General features: G+C 35.9%; 2 protein-coding genes across 6 annotated transcripts in view; one reads left to right on the top strand and one right to left on the bottom strand.

Annotated features, from left to right (window-relative positions):
* Positions 1-15,780, bottom strand: part of LOC128555522 (aminopeptidase O-like) — a 116,568-nt gene extending 100,788 nt beyond the window's left edge. For 2 of the 3 annotated variants that reach the window (XM_053537984.1, XM_053537986.1), the window contains exons 1-7: positions 15,696-15,780; positions 10,494-11,819; positions 9,309-9,481; positions 8,697-8,799; positions 6,060-6,260; positions 4,381-4,567; positions 2,557-2,663 (exon numbers count right to left, since the gene is read on the bottom strand). In XM_053537984.1, the coding sequence (XP_053393959.1) occupies positions 2,557-2,663; positions 4,381-4,567; positions 6,060-6,260; positions 8,697-8,799; positions 9,309-9,481; positions 10,494-11,584 (1,862 nt within the window). In that variant the 5' untranslated portion in view covers positions 11,585-11,819; positions 15,696-15,780. The remainder of the gene's footprint in view (positions 1-2,556; positions 2,664-4,380; positions 4,568-6,059; positions 6,261-8,696; positions 8,800-9,308; positions 9,482-10,493; positions 11,820-15,695) is intronic. The other variant, XM_053537985.1, reaches the window with a different exon arrangement.
* Positions 15,781-19,061: 3,281 nt separating this feature from the next.
* LOC128555521 (probable T4-type lysozyme 2) lies at positions 19,062-20,922 on the top strand. Of its 3 annotated transcripts, none has more exons than XM_053537981.1 (2): positions 19,062-19,219; positions 19,838-20,922. In XM_053537981.1, exon 2 carries the CDS (start codon positions 19,843-19,845, stop codon positions 20,305-20,307), a length of 465 nt encoding a protein of 154 aa, XP_053393956.1. In that variant the 5' UTR covers positions 19,062-19,219; positions 19,838-19,842; the 3' UTR covers positions 20,308-20,922. The 3 variants fall into 3 exon arrangements, with proteins under 3 accessions (XP_053393956.1, XP_053393957.1, XP_053393958.1); XM_053537982.1 differs by having other exon boundaries at positions 19,092-19,219; positions 19,841-20,922; XM_053537983.1 differs by lacking the exon at positions 19,062-19,219 and adding an exon at positions 19,312-19,332.
* Positions 20,923-23,662: the final 2,740 nt, after the last annotated feature.

The following is a 23,662-nucleotide window of genomic DNA, read 5'->3' as shown; positions in this document are numbered from 1 at the left end:
CCTCAGATAAACCATATTCAAACTCGACCTTGATTTCATCAAGGCAATCACTCTGACCAAATTTCATGAAGATCAATTGAAAAATACATCCTCTATTGCATACACAATGTTTTTCTTCGATTTGACCTAGTGACCTAGTTTTTGACCCCAGATGACCCATTTTCAAACTCGGCCTAGATTTTATGAAGGTAATCATTCTGGCTAAATTTCATGAAGATCAGTTGAAAAATAAAACCTCTATTGCATACACAAGGTTTTTCTTTAATTTGACCTAGTGACCTAGTTTTTGACCCCAGATGACCCATTTTCGAACTTGGTCTAAATTTCATCAAGGTAATCATTCTGACCAAAATTCATGAAGATCAATTGAAAAATACAGCCTCTATCGCATACACAAGGTTTTTCCTTGATTTGACCTAGTGACCTAGTTTTTGACCCCAGATGACCCATTTTCAAACTCGGCCTAGATTTCATCAAGGTAATCATTCTGACCAATATTCATGAAGATCAATTGAAAAATACAGCCTCTATCGCATACACTAGGTTTCTCTTTGATTTGACCTAGTGACCTAGTTTTTGACCTGAGATGACCCATTTTCGAACTCGGCCTAGATTTCATCAAGGCAATCATTCTGACCAATATTCATGAAGAATAATTGAAAAATATAGCCTCTATCGCATACACAAGGTTTTTCTTTGATTTGACCTAGTGACCTACTTTTTGACCCCAGATGACCCATTTTCGAACTCGGCCTAGATTTCATCAAGGCAATCATTCTGACCAATATTCATGAAGATCAATAGAAAAATACAGCCTCTATCGCATACGCAAGGCTTTTCTTTGATTTGATCTAGTGACCTAGTTTTTGACCCCAGATGACCCATTTTCGAACTCGGCCTAGATTTCATCAAGGTTATCATTCTGACCAATATTCATGAAGATTAATTGAAAAATACAGCCTCTATCGCATACACAAGGTTTTTCTTTGATTTGACCTAGTGACCTAGTTTTTGACCCAAGATGACCCATTTTCGAACTCGGCCTAGATTTCATCAAGGTTATCATTCTGACCAAAATTCATGAAGATTAATTGAAAAATACAGCCTCTATCGCATACACAAGCTAAATGTTGACAGACAGACGACAGACGACGGACGCCGGACATCGAGCGATCAGAAAAACTCACCTGAGCATTGCTCAGGTGAGCTAAAAATTCAACAATCTTGAAGTTCCATTTTGTAGCTGCAAATGCATTTTGCAGAAGGGGGTGGGGCATTTATTTTGGGACCCACTCAATTGTGCCTTAGTCAATAGAGCTACAGAATTACTATTACGTTCTTCTCAATTTCAATTAAAAGGAGACAGAATAGTGCATCTGTAATTACAGCGCTGCTGAGTAAAACCTTTTTTGGCATTCAGGAGAGGAGGTGCTTTTATTACAGGGGGAAACTTTTTATTGAGGTGTACAGTGGAACATTTATAACATGAAAATATACATGGTAGTATATACTGTCAATACGAGAAAAGGACATGTTATTGTTAGGCAAATAGAAGCCAGGTGTGCATTTATTATTTACACTGGGGTATACTGTATAACGAAATAACAAAAACTGTTAAAGACAAACATATCAAAATGTTATCCACTCATAACTGGATAAACTATCAGCTGGATAATTCTCTTCATTTCTTATATTTATCAATGAATTAATGTGGAATAAAATAAAATACGAAAACATGTTGCAAAACATAGTTCTCAGTTCATCTACATCTATGGTGTACTGCCCAACAATCAATTCTGATTATAACTGGGAGGCGCTTGTCATGGACAGACGGTTAAAAGATGAGCAAGCTCATTAGGTGCAAAGTTAAAAAGAACTACAATTACTAAGATTTAAAACATAGATAAAGATTAGATGCTTACAGTCGCAAGCCTCTCAGTGAATAGAATCAAGCAGGGCCTGAACTGTATGTATAGGGAGAGACCATTCCAGGAACGAATTGTTCTTGGAAAAAAGGAGTTAGAATGGTATTGCGTATGAGATTGTGGGATCAAGTAGTTCAGGATCCTTGTAGGTGTGAGATGGTTATGGTCAACTACAATAAGACTGTACTTTATTTCAAAAAATATAATAAGGGAATTTTAAATGTGGCGTTGTTCCAGGGATTGCCAGTTGAGATCTTTGTGCATTTGAGTGACGTTGCTTGTTTGACCATATAGTTTGTTACAACATAGCAGTTTCAATCAATTGTTATCTGTAGAGAAAATTTCCAAATCAGCCAGCCAAATCATTAGAAGCAGATCCAAGTATTTATATCTGCTATATTATACCACTGTAATGTCAGTTTGTATACTGCCTGTATGTAGGACAAGGCTCATGTTGAATCTGATGCATTTAACACTTACAGAAATTATACTCTTTACTTTTTATTTTGGGTCCACCTTTAACTCAGTACGACTTTTTATCATGTGACTACATCTAGACCAATGGAAAGGACTATAAATATATATTTAATAATAAAAGTATGTAATATACCTCAATGTTTACATGATATACCTCAATGTTTGCAAATCATTCCCTGTTGATTGTACTTCTGCTTCAAGAATACGGTACTTGAGATAATCATAAATGTCCCTTTCTTCCTTAAACTCTTCCTCTGTCAACTGTATAAATATATTGTTATTTAACACAATAAAGTGACTAAAACCTAGGTCTCTTAAAATTAAATACAAATCCTTTATATACAGACACTATTTTGATCATCATCTAGTATATCTACTATCATTTTTGTAAGTATAGAATGTTAATACATTCTTTTCAGAAGGTGACCCTCAAATTAGCACATCTTTATCCTATGCATTTCATGTGTTGTTCCTTATGTATCCTATTATAACAGTACATCTTAAACTCATTCTAATGGCATGTATGTTTATCTAAAGTATTGCTTCATAAACATTTGAAAGAGATCTTAACAATAGCACTTCTAAAACGCATATTAAACAAGAGGGTCATGATGACCCTATATCACTCAACTGTTAAACTTGGCCTTGGAATCATCAAGATAAACATTCTGGCCTAGTTTCATGAAGATAAAGTCATAAATGTGGCCTCTACAGTGTTAACAAGCTTTACCTTTGATTTGAGTGGTGACCTAGTTTTCGACCCCACATGACCCAGTTTCGAACTTGGCCTTGGAATCATCAAGATAAACATTCTGACCAAGTTTCATGAAGATAGAATCATAAATGTGGCCTCATTAGCGTTAACAAGCTTTTCCTTTGATTTGATCAGATGACCTAGTTTTTGACCCCACATGACCCAGTTTTGAACTTGGCCTAGGAATCATCAAGATAAACATTCTGACCAAGTTTCATGAAGATAGGGTCATAAATGTGGACTCTAGGGTGTTAACAAGCTTTTCCTTTGATTTGACCTGGTGACCTAGTTTTTGACCCCACATGACTAAGTTTTGAACTTGGTCTTGGAGATCATCAAGATAAATATTCTGTGCTAGTTTGTATCAAATCAAAGCATAAATGAAACCTCTATATGGCTGAAAGCGCAAAAATAGAAAACTTTGCCCTTTTTACGGGCGTAACTCTAGAACCTATGAAGGAATCTAGCCGGTTTTCAAAAGGAAATGAGCTCTTATTGTGGCTTAAGTTGTGTGTAAGTGTGGTTAAAATCGATTTGTAAAATGTCACTTCTATCATGTTCACAAGGTAAAAATTAACAAATTTTGTCTCTTTAGGGGGTCAATCAAGAGCTGTAACTCCGGAACCTATGATTGGATCTGTTGGATTAATCCTGGAATCCATGATCTGTTGTTGTTAAAGATATTTTGCAAGTTTGTATCATATCAAACCATAAATGAAGTCTCTATATGGCTGCAAAGGCCAAAACAGCAAATTTTTGTCGTTTAAGGGGCCATAACTCTGGAACCCATAATGGGATTTGGCCAGTTTTTGAAAGGAACCGAGATATTATGCCAATACAAGTTGTGTGCAAGTTTGATTAAAATTAATTGCAAAATGTGGTCTCTATCGTGTTCACAAGCCAAAATAGCAAATTTTGGCCCTTTAAGGGGCCATAACTGGAACGCATAATGGGATCTGGCCAGTTTTCGAAAGGAACCGAGATATTTTGCCAATACAAGTTGTGTGCAAGTTCGATAAAAATGGATTGCAAAATGTGGTCTAAATCGTGTTCACAAGAAATTGTTGAAAGACGACGACGGACGGACGAAGGGCGATCACAAAAGCTCACCTTGCCACTATGTGACATGTGAGCTAAAAACAAAAAACTGTTTCATTCCACAATGAAATGGAAATTAATCAGTGTAATTAAAACTCACTTGATCAACATATATATTATAAATACCTCTGTTACCCTCCCATGTATCACAGATTCAGTGTATGTACAAAATCCCTCACTTAGCCACTCCTCATGCCAGTCACGTGGTCCAATAGCAAGACCAAACCAAGAATGACTCAGCTCATGTGCTACTCGAACAAGCATGTGTCCGTCCTGTGAAAGCACTGATTGTGACAAAAACATCAGGCTGGGGCTAGAATAGTACAAAAGAAATGTTGGTGAAATTCCATTACAGTTCATAGAGCTATCTGTGAAAAACAAGTACAAATCAAACAACTATCTGCTAAATACCAGAACAGTTCATACAGCTATCTGAAATACTGGTACAGTTCATACATCTATCTGTAAAATACTGATTCAGTTTATACATCTATCTGTGAAATACTGGTACAATTCATACATATATCTGAGAAAATACTGGTGCAGTTCATGCATCTATCTGTGAAGTACTGATACAGTTCATACATCTATTTATGAAATACTGGTACAGTTCACACATCTATCTGAGAAATACTGGTGCAGTTCATGCATCTATCTGTGAAGTACTGATTCAGTTCATACATCTATCTATGAAATACTGGTACAGTTCATACATCTATCTGTGATGTACTGATTCAGTTCATACCTCTATCTGTGAAATACTGGTACAGTTCATACATTTATCTGTGAAATACTGGTGCAGTTCATGCATCTATTTGTGAAGTACTGATACAGTTCATACATCTATCTATGAAATACTGGTACAGTTCATACATCTATCTGAGAAATACTGGTGCAGTTCATGCATCTATCTGTGAAGTACTGATTCAGTTCATACATCTATCTATGAAATACTGGTACAGTTCATACATCTATCTGTGATGTACTGATTCAGTTCATACATCTATCTGTGAAATACTGGTACAGTTCATACATCTATCTGTGAAATACTGGTACAATTCATGCATCTGTCTGAGAAATACTGGTGCAGTTCATGCAACTATCTGTGAAGTACTGATACAGTTCATACATCTATCTATGAAATACTGGTACAGTTCATGCATCTCTCTGAGAAATACTGGTGCAGTTCATGCATATATCTGTGATGAACTGATACAGTTCATACATCTGTCTGTGAAATACTTGTACAGTTCATACATCTATCTGTGAAATACTGGTACAGTTCATACATCTCTCTGAGAAATACTGGTGCTTTTTATGCATCTATCTGTGAAGTACTGGTTCAGTACATACATCTATCTAAGAAATACTGGTGCAGTTCATGCATCTATCTGTGATGTACTGATACAGATCATACATCTATCTGTGAAGTACTGATACAGTTCATACATCTATCTGCGAAGTACTGATACAGTTCATACATCTATCTGAGAAATATTGGTACAGTTCATACATCTATCTGTGAAATAATGGTACAGTTCATGCATCTATCTGTGAAATAATGGTACAGTACATACATCTATCTGTGAAATACTAATTCAGTTCATACATCTATCTGTGAAATACTGGTACAGTTCATACAACTATCTGTGAAATACTTGTACATTTCATGCATCTATCTATGAAATACTGATTCAGTTTATAATACATAATATCTGTGAACTATTGGTACAGTTCATGCAATGTGTATAAGGTGACAAACATAATGATCTCATGTACAAATAAATTTAGATGTATTTTTTAACCTTGCCATTCCGAGACTAGCAAAGCTAGCAGGTACAATCAGGATATCTAAGCGCTTGAATGGATGAGGGCCAAGAAGTGAAACTGCAGCCTCCATACATCTTGGAATGTAGGAACATAGAAGAGTACTTGCAATATCCTTATAAAATCTGGGAGTAAAAAGACGGCACGGTAACCATTCACATGAATTTTCTGGACTAGACCTGCAAAATTAAACAAATTAAATTATTACCTTATTTATTTTCCAGTACATTGTTCCACATACATGTTTACATGTACCATTATACTGACTGATTTAAAAGATAAAACAACCTATGTGATAAGTAATATAATGTATATCTACAATGGCTTTTGATTGTGTAGAAAATTTCTGATGTTACAAATAATGCGGGGTTTTTTTATATCTGTTTAAAGTATATTCACTTTTAGGAGAATAGGAGAATGAAATACAGTTATAATTACTTCCTATAACATATTTCTAAATCACAATTTTCACCACTAACTCAAAATAATCTTTTTTAAATGTGGAAAGGATAGTAGATCACTTTTACAAGATTTACAGTGTTACCAAGTCTGATGAATGCACAGTATCTTCAATTTCACTAAATATTAAGCTGTTTGCTGAATATGATAAACTTTCAGTAAACGTCTAACAAACTTTAAGTAGTACTAATGCTGATGTCAAGAGGAGCTCTTGAAAATTCATACAGAACTGAGTTCTGCCAGAATGTCTCAATGTCTCAATTTACTATTGTAGGATTAGTAGGATACTGAATCATCTTTCCTGATTTATTTTTACAACTGAGAAAAGTAAAAGGTATCTCTTTTGAGACTAAGCATATTGTGTTTCATATTTAAATGACTCCTTTTTGATGGAAATTTGTTCAAAATCCGTACTAAAGAGAACAAAATCCGTACTAAAGAGACTATCTTGTTTTCACTTATTTTATTGCACATTGTTTTTGGAGAACCTACAAATTGTATGGCACACAAAAGGGGACTACTGTATGTCTTTACTTTGTTGCACATTCTTTTGGGAGCCGACATAGAGTATGGTGTACCCCAGGATGATGTTACATGCTCTGATGTTTTTTATGTCATGGTACTGACTATGTGTTATCTATTTTAGCTTTTTACCCCAGATGTTTACACCCGGAGGAATAAATCTTTGAGCCCAAACAATCTAAATATGGAAGCAACTACATTTACCCCCAGAAGACTCTAGATCTGGTGGAACATTCAGATCTACATATTTCAGTGATCTATTGTACAATCCTGCTACTTTTGTGCAACCATATCAGCAGAGCTCTGTTTTTGGAAGATTTGAAACAGTTTGAAGAAACCAACACTACCAGGAGCCAAAATGGAAACATGACTGCCTGGACAAGACTTTAAAGGTAATTCTGCACCTTCGGATCAAAGTTTTTTTCTATAATGTAGAATTTGAGTACACTCTGATTTTTCAAAACTTCAGAACATACTTTGAAAATTTGGCAAATAAAAAAGATAAGGTCATGTGCTTGAATTTTGTAAGACTGATCTGAAAAAAACTTACCTCACACAAGTTTTCATATTGGGAGTCTATGCCAAAACCACAATTTTGATTACATTTTCGCAAACAGAACTTTTTTGACAATGTAGATTTTAATGAAACTTCACAAAGTCGTAAATAAACATATGGCCTAAATTATGGTGGAACAAAATGTATATGTGCTTGTTTCTGAGATATTTACCCATGATCAAGGAGTTCCATACATTTCAGGCAGATTTTAAGACATTTTTAGAATTATTTAAGATGTCAGATGTTTCAATATTGAAAGATAGTAACGTTGCCATTGTAATAAATTTACTAACTGGCTGCCATTTATTCATAAAATAATTTTCATTTCTGTATACCAAATCCAGATTTTATTCTACGTTATCCAGATAAATGACATTACTTCTGGTTTATCAAATGTGCAGAACTACCTTAAGTACTATTTACTTCTTTGACAGTCTTGTCTCAGAGTTGTGACATTTTTACATCACTATAGTAAGTGCTTTATTGTGTATGGACAGTCTTTTGAGTATTTCATGGTGCATTTTTCTTTTCTTTTTTTTTCATTGTAAATTTATCTTTTGTTTATTTTTTATTGTTAAAGTTAATTTGTAAATATTGTTGTCTGATATTGTTCTGATCTGCTATTGTGCTCTATTTATCTACATGTGTCTGTCCTCTGACACAGACCCTGTGTCCAAAGTACGGTATTAAAGTTGGAGGCTGGATATTAGAATCTAAATTAAAATATCTGATTGTTTGATTGTAAGTTATTAAAACTAGCCAATTACAGTGTTGCATACTTAGAAAGGTCTCTAAAACATTTTGTTTTATCTCCCACAACATTCTAGCATTCTCACCAGTTAAAAGGTGGTCAAATGATGACCACTTATTCTTCAAGACAGAAGGTCAGTAGATTTTCATGCTGTGTTAGGCTAAAGTATATCATTAGGTTTGTTACTGATATGTAGGTCAGTATGATAAATATGGGGACTTGGCTAACACCTCCCTCCCCAAATATTTATCATATTGACCCAGCATATTTCCAAAGAGGGTCACTTACAAACTGAGTAATAAATTATAAAACTGTATTTTAATATACCGTGAATGTGAGATCACCTCCACCTCCTCCCAACATCCAACAGCTAAAGCAAGAGTAGAACTTGGCACTTCCATGCCTGTGTGGTAGATGAATGTTACCTGATCTGTAAAAGTCAATATATATACCAGGTAAACACTGTTTGCTGATCACATATTTCCATCCAAACTGACCTGTCAGGGGTAAAAGGACATGTAATTTTCTCTCAGGTATGCTGTGACCTTGACTTTCCACTTAATGACACCAACATGGCAGAGGTCTTCTACTGACTGCAGGATACCACTCTATGAAACCTGACTATTGTAGGTCCAAACATTCCCTAGTTATTAATAGGGACCAGTTTTAAGTCATGAGGCCACTGTAACATTGACCTCAGATCATTTGACCTACTTCATACTCCGTATTAACAAGTATCCAATATGACATAGACATCACTGAGATCAGGAGTGAAATGAGGCCTCTACTTTGTAAATCAGTTATTTCTATCATTTGAGCTAGTGACCTTGCTTTTGACCACAGCTGACTCAATTTTGTGCCTTATTTCATATTATTGATTTAAGACAGAGTAACTGTTGACAAGTATGTACTACGGTTAATGGAGGAAATTGGACTTACTTGTACCTGGTAATGAATGTCTAATTTCAGGATCCTGATCTCCACTCATCAACACAGTCATTCCCGCAGGCACTTGGATATATGCCTGCCAGGTAGCCAGAGCCCCTGGAACATCCTGACTTGGGAAGAGTGATCTATTGTTGATCCAGTGTCCGTGAGTGTATACACATGGCCTAAAGATAATAAAAACATACTGAAGTCATTAAGAGTATGCTGTAACAGATGCAAACTTGTTAAAATTGTTTTAAATGTCATACAGCAATTTTTAAAAGAATAAAAAAATCGAAATACAACATGAATTGTCTAATGACAGTGTGCTCAACTATTTGAAAACATTCTAGTACATGATACAAGTTTACATGCAAAAGCTTTACCAAAGTTTTCTTAGCTGAAATGGTGGTATAATTTTGTAATTTCAAGTCAGAATTATGAAGCCTGGCTCAGATTTGTCAATTCATGATGTCAAAGACTTATGAAGAGTCTGAAAAGCATTCAGGCCAATAGATGCAGAGAAACCTGCTTACTATTAAAATTTTCACAACATTTCTACTCATAATCTTGACAAATAAACACTAGAGTTAAGAAACTTTCTCTGTGTTTATCATTTCATGATGCAAAACACTTGAGATAATCATCCTATGATTCCAAACACATGTTAAGTTTGAAAACATTTGAGCCGCGCCATGAGAAAACCAACATAGTGGCTTTGCGACCAGCATGGATCCAGACCAGCCTGCGCATCCGCGCAGTCTGGTCAGGACCAATGCTGTTCGCTTTCAAAGACTATTGTAATTAGAGAAACCATCAGCGAACAGCATGGATCTTGACCAGACTGCGCGGATGCGCAGGCTGGTCTGGATCCATGCTGGTCGCAAAGCCACTATGTTGGTTTTCTCATGGCACGGCTCATTTGTTCAAGTTGTTTCTATGAACCTTGCTTATATGCAAAACTTTGTGAAGCTGACACTGAAATACTGTAAACAAAAGCTTTATTAAATAATTTCAAACAGGCAAGCTAATAAAAACTGTTTAATTACAGCATTAATTTTGTGAGAAATTTATTTTTCCACTATTATCAACACTGTTGACATGTTACAATTATTCATGCAACTACAAATAACCATGACTTTCATGATTTGATAAAACTGAAATATAATTCTTATAACAAATACATATGGATATCACCTTCCATCCTGATCTTTGGTCCATTTTAAAGAAGGTCCACATGGTTGAGTCTGGTAACATATTTCAATACATCTAGGAAACTCTTTAGCAGTCTGTATTCCAGGCTTCCAAAATTTAAGGCAAGTCTTTTCTGAACAGAATTCAAGAGGATGTCTAGCAAAAGTTTTAACTACTTCATTCAGTTTTGTTTTATCCATGTTGCATTCATTATCAAGAACAAAACAAGTATTCTGAAAACTGATCATTTGTACAGAAGTAACAATTAAATCCCAAGCATCTAAAACCATTACAAAATCCTTATGTATTTCAGGAATATCTTTCATAACTGGTTCATTCATACCATATATTAAGCTTTTACCTAGAATAGCAGTTTCATCTATCTGCTTATTTTCATGATCAACTTTTGTGTAATTGTGGTCACATGATACTTTTGTTCCATGTTCAGTATCTGAAGCCTTAAAGAGCATGTCTTGATCAGTGTCATCCTCATATGTTTTTTCAAACTGAGATCCAGAACTTTCTAGTCCAACATTATGAATTTTTATGACTGTTTGTTCGTCAACCTTCATATCTACTCTCTGTAAATTTGCCGGGTTATCTAATGTTTCTATTACTGTCTTTTTCAAATCATATGAACTTTCCTGCTGTGTTACTACTGTATCTGTGTATTTCTGATAGATATTTAAAGACTCTGTGCATCCCTGTTCACTATGTCTTGTTTCATCTCTTCTTGTTTCTTCTCTGTCAAGAGAAGTCATTATTTGATGATTACCTACAACTTCTGAACCATCCTCATAATCGATATCTTCCATCTCTTCATTATTAATTTCATCCATACATTTCCCAGTTCTGGTTGTTTTAATATGCTCCAACCCATCTAAATCTGTTATTCCCTGAGTTAGAGAAAACTGTGATACTTGCCCCTTTGTTTTAGCAAGTTCTTCATGTGCAAGTATCAAAATAACTCTGCCACTGAACACTTCATTGTTCATATCACATTTAAGTTCAATGTTGTAATGAGCTACTTGTACGTCTTCAATATTTGAATGCAAAGGAAGGTCCAAGTCATTTATTCTTTCGTCTTCAGCCATATTAAGATATTTTTCTTGTTGTATTTAAAGTATAGTTGAACTTGCTTTAGCCACCACATGTATAAAGCAGTCACTGTCTTAACCAGCCAGTCAGCTAATTTCAAAAATTTATTTTCTGTTCTAATTTTAACTTGTCTTAAGCAGCCATCTACCTTAAGTAGTCAAATTGTATTGTTCCCTTGGCTGGCTATATGATACACATTTGACTTTGTTCTAGTTGATAAACGGCATCATTCTGTAACATAAAAGTAAGAATATTCTAAAATTTTAAAAGCAAACACAACATTGCGGCTTATTTATAACTTCCATTTGTTCCTTCTTCTAATCCACCTCTTCAGACTAGTGGTAAAGTACCCGCTTCCAGTGCGGGCGGTTGTGGGTTCACTCCCTGGTTGTGTCAAACCAAAGATGAGAAAAATGGTACTAGTACTAGCTTCATTGCTTGGTGCTCAGCATTAAGAGGAGATAGTACTAGGGCTTGTCAGCCTGGTGTTAGTATAATGTGACTGGGTGGGGTATCATATCGCATTTTTTTTGCATGATATTCCCCTGAGGCACTATAAAGTTGGACATTAAACTCACTGCTGCATGTAGACAACATTGCTTTGAAAATTGTTGAAAAAGACACTGAATGCAAACACACATACATAATTATATACACACACACTCTTTTTAAGTGGCCTCTGTGGCCGAGTAGATCGCCGACTTCAAATCATTTACCCCTCACCGGTTTGGGGTTCGAGTTTCACTTGGGGTGTAGAATTTTTCATTTGAGTAAGCCATGATCCAGCTGGCTTACAGAAGGTCGGTGGTTATACCCAGGTGCCCTTCCATGATGAAATAATGCTTGGCTGGGCACCTGAGGTCTTCCTCCACCACGAAAAGCTAACTTTGGAGGCTTCAAATACAAATTTAAACCCAATTTTTCACACTAAAAATTACATGTCTAGGAAGCTCATTCCAAATACAATCATTATATGTCCTAACTAATGAGAAAACCTCCGATTTGTAGGCAAAACACTTTTAAACTCCATGTATGTAGGTGTGTTTTCCACTTACACTGTTAAATTTCTACCTCAGTCATGTACTATAGCTGTGTGTGTGTCGATCGGTTTATTTTTTAACTCTGTTATATACGTTCTGCGCATTTCATCGGTTACACGTTTATACATTTCAAATTTTGAATATGTATACGGAAAGTGTTATAGTAGGTTTAACATACTATTTTTTAACTTTTGATTACATTTTGGCGTTTTTAAATCATTGTTTATGTTTTCGTAGTGAAAAATAACCACACTAGTGAAAAAAATTGTATGTAAAACTATAAATCATGAAGTTTTAATTGCGTGGAATTCCACCACAGTTTTGATCCTAACTACCTGAGATGTAGAGGCAGACATACTGTAAATGTCAGTCTGTGAAATCGGGGTCGGGACACCACGGGATACCGTGGGACACCCCGGGATACCTTAATTTTACGTAGAAAGTTTTTAATTTAACTTTATTGTTGAATGTTTTCCATGTTTAGCGATAATATGAGCATTTATATAGGTGTATCCTAAGTAGCAGACTCATAACACGAACATCGGGCACCTGATTCATTCGAGAATCGCATACTGCATAACAGTCACAAAACAGGCATCCCGGGGTAAGCATTATGAGCAGTATAGCCTACTTAGAATATTCTTAAATTTATGCTTTATTTATTTAAGAAATAAGTACATCTTTATAACAAAATAAGTATTTACAAGCTTTCTTAAGGTGTCCCAGTATATGCAGTTTATCACTATAATCGCGAAGAAGAATCGGGCGTCCCGGTGTTTGTGTTATGAGTTTTCTACTTATGATACAGCTATGTACATACTCTATTCAGTATTGCTTAATATGATAAAGCTGCAATAAAAACAATTAAATTCAAAGCTTTCTATAAGATAAAGGTATCCCGGGCTGTCCCGTGGTATCCCTGGGTGTCCCGGGGTGTTTACGCCGACCGGTGAAATCGGTCTGCCTTGCAGTTGAAAAATTGAGACTATTCCTGGTGAACAGAATGGCCGGGAAGTTGTTTTTAATATTAAATGCAACAAAATGTGTGAAATTTATAATATAATCTTGTTTACAAATGGAAAGGAAATATAATGTAAATATAAGAAATGAAACTTTTTTCGGTGTTCATGCGAAATGAACGACAGAATAGGATCGACAACATCTCTACATCTACATGATACTTCCAACAATCATTAGCAATTATGACTGGAAGGCGCTTGTCTGGGCAGTGTTAAAAAATGAGAAAACTCATTAGGTGCAAAGAATAAAAATTACTACAGGTGCTAAATTAAAAACATAGTGAAAGAAGTTACTGCAGATGTACAGTAGCCAGCCGCTCAGCAAATATGTTGAGGCTGGGGCTGGACTGTACATAGTGAGGAAGGCCATTCTATAGTCTGATTGTACGGGAGAAGAAGGAGTTCATGTGGTATTGAGTACGGGACTGTGGAATTAGGTAGTTAAGGTTTCTGGTCGGAGTTAGATGGTTATGGTCGACGCATACATGATTCGTTCGGATTTTGTAAAAATAGATGAGAGAAGACTGTATGCGCCGTTGTTCTAAAGTTTGCCAGTTTAGGGTGTTAATCATCTGGGTTACACTGCTTGTATAATTATAGTCGTTAAAGATAAACCGTGCAGCTGATCTTTGCACTTTTTCGACTTTGTATGAGAGGGACTTTTGCCAGGGGTGCCAGATGGATGAGCAATACTCGAGTTGTGGACGGACATAGGCGTTATAGGCTTTCTCTTTGACCTTTTTGTTTGTTGTCTGAACATTTCTTTTGATGAATTTAAGAGAGTTGTTTGCTTTAGAGGAAATAGTATTAATATGTTCAGACCAGTGTAAGTCTTTAGTTAGTGTAACACCTAAGTATTTAGCGGTATCGGCAGATTTCAGTTCCTTCTCATGCAGGGTGTAAGGAAACATGACAGGGTTTCGTTTGCAAATAATTCTCAGCACTTCACACTTGTCTGGATTAAATTCCATTGACCAGTCCCGTTCCCACTTTTCAAGGGCGTACAAATCTTTTTGTAGTGTTTGGGCATCAGATGAGGACTTGACTGTAAGGTTTACTATGGTATCATCTGCAAACAGTCTTGCCTTACTTCTAATAGAATCTGGTAGGTCATTAATGTAAGCCAGGAAGAGACTAGTCCAAATAATTGTACTCGAGAGCTGAATATCGTTATATTATTTTGACTTGTCGATATCCGCCTCCGAGTACAAACCAGAAAAGGTAAAGAATGTGGTAGCACTGTCCTCTTCTTTGCGTAAGTAACACCCAATGGAATCCTTTGGACGGGAATTATGTTATAATAATGCAACGGATAAAAAAAAGAAATACATACATAGAAAGCCTGTAATTTTTCCTTTTCAATGATGTATATATAACCGAGATTTCTTTAGAAAAATTCAAACTATGGCAGTTAAAAAAATGCCAAGGTTTAACACGAGTGTACTACATATTGGAAAATGGCCGATCACCGGTAAACACATTACTACACGAACCGTTTTCATTGGTCACGCCTCAGACCGCCATTACATGAAGACGATTGAAACAGAGGTTTAAATTTTTTACAACAGAAATTCTTGATAAATATGTCCTGTTCTTATGTTTTTTATTTACTATTTATGATTTAAAACAACAGGTAAGCAGTTAGGGCTAAAGAAAAATCTTGACTACTGATAAATCGTAATTTCAATTGACCACAGTTTCCACCACAGTTTTGATTGTTTCTGGTTGAGACCTCTAGGTAGACAACGTAAAATATCAAAATGTAAAATCGGTCTGCCCGAGGTCTCATTATTTAGACTGGGAAGAGACAGGGCCCTACAACAGATCCCTGAGGGACACCGGACAGGACAGCCAGGGTGTCAGAAGTGCAGCCGTCTACAACTACTCTTTGGGTTCGGCCCTTCAAAAATGACTTTATCCAGTGTGATACCAGAGGGTGGACACCCAGCTCATTAAGTTTAAATATCTCATGAATCATTTAGCATGAACACCGAAAAAAATATTTCATTTCTAAAGTACAGTAATTGTTAATTATCTTCCCATTTTACCTTGACATGATGCCAAGAAATCAATCAATATTTTCCATTAACATTGCTTTCAATAATACGAATAACATGAAGTCGTACAAATGGCGGTTGTAAAGTAAAGGGGGATAACTTTTCTTATTTTATCCACGAAAAAGTATGTTTATAATCCGTATCGCAACGTTACATCTGTCATCCCGGAACGGCGGGGTGGAGGTGGGGGTTGAGGGGCAGGATGCGTTTTGTGAGTTGCTGTTTTGAGGCGAGAAAAATGTTAGTTGCGGTTCAAAATGGCGTCATTTGTTTACTTTCTGTTGGTGGCCATTTACTTTATCTTCACTCGGCTTTTGGTCTTACATTTTGAAGGTACAGTGCCAGTTTATAGAGACGAGAAAACGTAACCTTGCATGAAAATGTGATTCCTGTACAAAACGAACAGTTTACGGGATGTTTATTGATTTGGACGTATACATAAATATATACTTTGATTGAATATTTTTATGTGCTACTTCTAAAACCTCCCCATGCAACAATATTTTGGTACAAGCAACATTTTGTTGTTTGATGTTGTATACACGACATTTTTGTTGTGTGATTGTTCTACCGAGATGTCTTCTTGAAGTCTACATCTAATACAAAGATTGGAAATTATAAATATTCTTATCACATGTTTGACGTCGCGGGAGTGTAATAAAGCCATTACTTAAAAATGATAATACACTAGTATGGTTTTTCTCTGTAAATCAGAAAATAACGCATTATTTGTATTGAACATATTAAAACAATCAGCAGTAAAAATTAAAGATATTGTTTTTTATACACATTTTGCACATTTATTGGAAAAGAAAACTTGGTAAGGTGGAGAAAGCTTTTGGTTTATGTCCAGGAACCTCAGTGGTTAAGGTTAATAAAATCAGATATTGTAATCGTGTTTGAGGTAAAAGTTTTCTATAAATGTGACCTGACAGTCAGGATATTATGACCCCTATTTGTATTCAGCCATATTTTATTCAAAGTCACTTGGAAATGACATGTATAGTAACTGAATTACACTTGCAAACATCATATTAACGTCAAGTCTGCACGCTGTTGCTCTTTCCAACGACCTTTTCCCAATTTTCTGAGCAGGTAGGATAAATACAATATTAGATTACTGTCTGAAAAAAATTAAATTTATTAGGCTCGTCTACGTAAAAATATATAAGGCTCGGCAGACCCTCGCCTAATATATTTTCTTCAACTCGCCTAATAAATTTAAATTTATCAGACAGTAACCTAATATTCTCTCTCTCTCTCTTTCTCTCTCTCTCTCAACTACGGTGTTCTGTTTGGACAATCGTGACTTTTTATTGAATCCTAAACTGCGATGTACGATGGTACGATGACGAAAACGCGATGGTGCGATGGCACGATGATGAAAGAACGATGGTACGATGGTGAAAACGCGATGATGCGATGGTACAATGGTGAAATGTCGATGTAATATCGCGTTTTCATCATCGTACCATCGCGTTTCATCATCGTACCATCGCGTTTTCATCATCGTACTATCGCGTTTTCACCATCTGCCATCGCGTTTTCATCATCGTACCATCACATTATCACCATCATACCATCGCGTTTTCACCATCGTACCATCGCGTTATCACCATCGTACCATTGCATTATCACCATCGTACCACCGCCTTCCGGTGGTCATGCGCAGTGATACAGTATATGTGTCAGTAATACAGGCTTGTTAAATCTCATTTTCACATTGCACTATGTACCTTCTACATCCTAACAAGAATAACTATTACATCCAGCTTTTTATTTACTTTCATGCATGCATAAATACAAAGGACGTGGCCTTGAATATTTTACACAGTTTTAATGAGTTGAGCAATGAACATTTTGAAAAACATTTTGCAAAACAGCAGAATCTAAATGGTAAATTTCTTCTCACAAAATACATTGAGATACATTCATCTATTGTTGACAAAAATTCAAGTGCACGGAACTACGCATTTCTAACCAGAAGGCGGTGGTACGATGGTGAAAACGCGATGGTACGATGGTGAAACCGCGATGGTATGTTGGTGATAATGCGATGGCACGATGGTGAAAACGTGATGGTACGATGGTGATAACGCGATGGCACGATGATAAAAACGCGATGGCACAATGGTGAAAACGCGATGGTATGATGGTGAAACCGCGATGGTACGATGGTGATAACGCGATGGCACGATGGTGAAAACGCGATGGTACGGTGATGATAACGCGATGGCACGATGGTGAAAACACGATGGTATGATGGTGATAACGCGATGGCACGATGGAGAAAACGCGATGGTACGATGGTGAAACCGCGATGGCACGATGGTGATAACGCGATGGCACGATGGTGAAAACGCGATGGTATGATGGTGAAACCGCGATGGTACGATGGTGATAACGTGATTGCACGATGGAGAAAACACGATGGTACGATGATGAAAACGCGATGACACGATGGTACAATGATATAAACGCGATGGTGCGATGGTGAAAACGCGATGGTACGATGATGAAAACGCGATATTACATCGACATTTCACCATCGTACCATCGCGATTTCATCATCGCGCCATCGCGTTTTCACCATCGTACCATCGTGCATTGCGGTTTAGTTTTAAAGGTGGATAATCAGATTTTGGCCATGTAACGGATTTGTTCGAAACTTTAGCATCTGATCATTTACACTCATTTATGTTCACTTAACACTTAATGCAAATTAGATTTTCACTGGAGGTATTTTTAAAATTTCATTTTCCTATCCTGGTTGCCCAACCAAGATAGAGTTATTTTATCATAAGTATAAATTTGATAAACATACTTTGCCTAAGGAAATGTATAAATATTAGACATATTGTAATATATTTGTAAAATATTTGCATTAAAAATTATGTACTTAGATGGAATTCATTAGAAACGCAAGTTTGAAAAATTATTATTACCTCCCTTTGCCTATCTTGGTTGCGCAACTAAGATAGATTGGAAATTCAGAAGCTACACACAGCTTTTAAACTTGCAATTTGGTTCAGATTGTTCAATAGTTGATATGTCTATCAAATGCAAATGTAAAACTAGACATTGTATCGAAATAAAAAGAAATACCCAGCTTTTTATATACTTTCATATTAAAGGGGAGTAATTACAAAATTTTATAGAAATAATAAAATATACATTTCAAATAGGAATCTAACAATTTGTAATCGGTCTTTTTGTTCCTTAAATAATTCTCTACCAGAATATACAAAAAGTAAAAAATGTCATTAAATGTAGTTTAAATGTGATTGACCACCTTTAAATAAAAAGTCACGATTGTCGAAACGGAACACCGTACTCAACAGATAAAATCAGCAATCAATATTCTGTAACACGTCCATGCTTTCTGTTTGCTTAAATGAGTCATACCTAATTTATCGTCAATTCAGATTGAAATGAAATCAAGGAAGTTGAATAATATTCATATCACAAAATTTAAGAGAACAAGGTACACTGCGGATGGATATAGGACACGACTGGTATGTTTTTCTGTTATCTTATGATTATTTGTTTTATGTTTCATCCTAGTTTTCTCTTCAATGTGGTTTAAATGATGAAACATATGGATCTAGGTGTGGTACTTTAGAGTTAGGTACACTGCTAAACTTTTATGAGAAACTTTGTTTTATTTGCCTTACCTTTTGAAGATTTGTTTTAAAACTTCGTGAACAAGTATCAATACAGTAATCCCTTTTGAAATACGTTTCTTCCATTTATATCTAAGAACATTGTGTAAGTATAGAGTTGGGTCAATAGGAACTTTAGGCAAACATGGGCTCATTCAAAGGGTAAATATGAATTTTAAAGCAACAAGTCGTATCTGAGAGAATTAGAAAATATATTGCGATTATATACTGCGGGTTATAGATTAACTAAGAACACATGCCCGGACAAATTCATTGTTTATAATGACGCGAGCAAAATAAAAATAGAAACACACAATAAATTTTCTAAAAGATTCATCATCTTGTAAACGCTCGTCATACGCTCACATCTTTTCTTTTACATTGCAGTGAAATCATATATTGAGTAAACTACATTAAACCAGTTATAAATTGCTTATGTTGAGATCTAATCCAGTCAAATTTCTTTTGCAGCAGACATGTCTTGGTTAACATCAACAGAGATTGGTAGCATTAAAGCCCAGCTGAAGATAGATGAAGGTTTTGATAATAAGATCTATTTGGACAGTCTAGGTCTCAGGACTTTCGGTATTGGTCACCTTCTGAAGGAAAGCGATCCGGAGTACAAACTACCAGTCGGCACAGTCATTTCACAGGAAAGAATTGACAGTGCATTTGCAGACGACTTCAATGAAGCAGCGGCGACAGCTAAAGCTATTTATCCAGAATGCGAGACATGGCCGAGCGAAGTGAAGGAAATCATGGTGAATATGGCGTTTAATATGGGAGGGAAACTGAGACAATTCAAGAACTTGGCCAAAGCTCTCAAGGACAGGGACTGGAATACGGCCGCTGATGAAATGAAAGACAGTAAATGGTACGGTCAAGTTAAGAGCAGAGGAGAAAGGTTGGTGGCTAGAATGAGAGCAGTAAAGGAAAATTAGACCATGTGAAATATATGGTTGACATGTAAACTTGTCTGGTTTAATGATATTATATAATCTATAACATTACGGGATTGAAGAATAACCATTGCAGAAACTCTACAATAGTAGTCAGTTCCGCTACTGAATGTTATAAACGTAAACTGAGAAATGACAATTTAACATGTAAAGCAACACTGAAACAGAAACGTCACTAAACCATTCAATAAAGTTTGTAAGGTTATAATCAGCAGTGATAAATATATGTAAGACATAAAAACCGTGCACATATAACTTAATCTATTATTAAATCTATATTTATGGCTGGTTTTAACACAGTCGCATGCATTGCATGGTTAATAGTGTAGAGCGAAATACGTGCAGCTTGAAAATAAGCGACATATACCAAACAAAAATATCGGTTATAAATATATAGAATCCCATGTATCTCTTGGGGACCACGAACCGAAAATTTTATGAAATTTTATGACGTCACGAAAAAAAGTTGCTTTCGTGTCTATCATATAAAACTATTAATTTCTATCGATGTTTTTATTTGCAATGCTATGGTATTATTTATGTTATTTTCGATATTGTTATGATAAGTTTTGACTTGAAATATATTTTTTCATCATTCTCGATGTTTTAAATTGTCTGAAAATATAACTGGGGACCTATATTTTCCGTACCCCACCCACTAAATTATACCTACGAAATCCGTATAGACTGTTGATGTATGTTTCGATTTTACATGATTTAACTATAGTTCACCAAAGCCTATCTGTTGGCTGTTACCATGAGAATATTTGATAACATATGCATATACATTGTACATAAATGTAACAATACCATGGTGCATTACCAAAGACGTTCAAATGTTTGTATGATTTAGTAGACCCGATATTGCCGAGTTAATTACCAATGCGCATCTTCAAATATAAGAGCATTTTTTTTTTTTTTGTTGTGAATTTGCTAAAACATTATTAAAGTAGAATTGTGTCCATAGGACACGGATGACCCCACATATTGCGGCAAAGTTTTTATTAGGAAAGGGTCATAATGCGAGTAAAACGTCCATTATTCATGATCATCTTCGCATAAAGGTCCTTCATCAGTGAAACTTTCAAGCATATACTTTCAATAGTATATGAGGAGTGCATGGGCACACAAGATTTTTCTCTATATTCTATATAGCAAATCTATGAAAGGGTCATAACTGCGGAAAAAACAGTCACAGAAAAAATTCCTTCCTCTATGATCGTCTGCACATCAAGCTTGTTCTGAGAAAGTTTGAAACAAATCAGACTAATATTGTAGAAGGAGTTGGACACACGAGATTTCGGTACGTACGGTCGTACGGACAGCAGCAACGCTATAGTCACATAAAAAGTAGTGAAGATTGCTAAACTTTAGCTCCAAGGTCGTATTTGTTTCCACAAACTCATTCTTCTGTGTAAAGAAGAGGAAATGTTACAATGTCAGCCTCATTTTGTTTTATAATAGATGGAAATTTGCTTGGAGTCATTTTCAATGATTTTGGCATCTTATTTTAAATATTTCAATATGCCCACTATTTTAACTAAGCATAGCAAAGAAGTAATGAAACTTTAATACCGGATCGTAGCGATGTGCTTTAAGTGCTGCCTATTTGGCCATAATCACGTTTGAGTTTGTTTCTGTATATCAGGTAATATGACTGTTTTAAGGAATAAATTGTGGTTATGTAAATCATCTTGGTTATGAGAAATACATTTGATTGTTTAATGGGTGTAGGCGGAAGGCCTGCACGCGTACTTTAAAAAGTCCAATGTAATTTATGATATTCAGATGGAACTAAATAACCACAATTTATTCCTCATTCTTGTAATTATTATTATCTTCCTTTCTCATGGATTTACTCGATCAAGTGCTGCATATTTTGAAGTAATAGAACTCTGTAAACTAACGGCGGCTGTTGAAAAAGCAAACACTCACGTGCAGCTCCCGATCATATAACGACGGTATGATCTCGGGAATGTTCCGCCGTAGGAATTATCGTGAAATTCATGGGAATATCTAAGGACACGCCGCATTTGGACCTTACTCTTTTGTAGAAGTCCATGAAAACATCGTGCTTGTACCTGTTATAATTTCTACGGAAGAGCGTTAGTCTCAAAATTTTCTGAATTCCTCTCGTATACTTTTGAAACTTTTGACACAATAATTAAGTAAGCATGAAGACAGAAAACCAGAACTCCATTCTTGCATGTTATCTTACTTTTTATGAGATATTCGGTAACAATGGCTAAACATTTGCCGCAAATTGTATGTATGTCGTTATCCAAATTATAACCGTACGTAGGAAGCACTTGTGAAAATGTGATTTAACATGCGATTATAAAGCCAAACCTAAATTGAGCCGCGCCATGAGAAAACCAACATAGTGCATTTGCGACCAGCATGGATCCAGACCGCGCAGTCTGGTCAGGATCCATGCTGTTCGCTTAACGGTTTCTCTAATTAAAATGGCTTTGAAAGCGACCAGCATGGATCCTGACCAGACTGGGCGGATGCGCAGGCTGGTCTGGATCCATGCTGGTCGCAAATGCACTATGTTGGTTTTCTCATGGTGCGGCTCAATTATAGATTTTGTTTGAGATAATTGTTTCAGATATGTTTATAATATAGTTTTTGTTCATATTTACATATAAAGTTTAATAATATCATATGCCCCTCTTTATCACTGTCCTACCGGTTATGTACTGACCTGTTCTATTCTAGTAGAATAATTAGGATTGTTTTCGATTATAATGAAATGTGTAGAAAATGTGGCCTCTAGTGTGTTAACAAGGTTTATCAATAATTCGACCTAGTAACCTAGTTTAAGAACTCAGGTAACCCAGTTCAAATTTGACCTAAATTTCATAGTAACAAACATTCTGACAAAGTCTTATGAACGTGAGGTAAAAAATGCGGCCTCTAGAGAGTTGACCCCAGATGATGACTCAGTAACAAATTCGTCCGAGATTTTATAGAAGGCAACACTGACTACATTTCATGAAGATTGGGCCGAAATTGTGACCTCTAGTGTGTCAACAGTGGAACTGCTTACGAGGCACAATGCACGCCGGAAGCACAATAGCTTACCTCGATACTTTATGCTATGGTGAGCGAAGTTGCAATATATTTCCACAAGTGGTTACTGAGACACCAGCATACATAAAACTTAACCAAAAGTTACGTGTCAAAAAAGGACATAACGTATGGAAAATGTAAATTATTGCATGCCAGATCAATACAGTGAACACATGTGTAAAGTTCCAATTGATTCCCGCGGTTGTTTCCGAAATACCAGCTTAGGCTACATGCAAAACTTAACCAAAAGGTCTAAAAGGGG

Source organism: Mercenaria mercenaria, chromosome 3, assembly GCF_021730395.1.
Source record: "Mercenaria mercenaria strain notata chromosome 3, MADL_Memer_1, whole genome shotgun sequence".
Taxonomy (NCBI): domain Eukaryota; kingdom Metazoa; phylum Mollusca; class Bivalvia; order Venerida; family Veneridae; genus Mercenaria; species Mercenaria mercenaria.
Note: the sequence above shows the minus strand (reverse complement) of the source record. Positions and strands in the feature narration are given on the sequence as shown.

Bases quoted from the DNA above. Each gene is read 5' to 3' on its own strand.
- LOC128555521 (XM_053537981.1), top strand. From the start codon at position 19,843: ATGTCTTGGTTAACATCAACAGAGATTGGTAGCATTAAAGCCCAGCTG.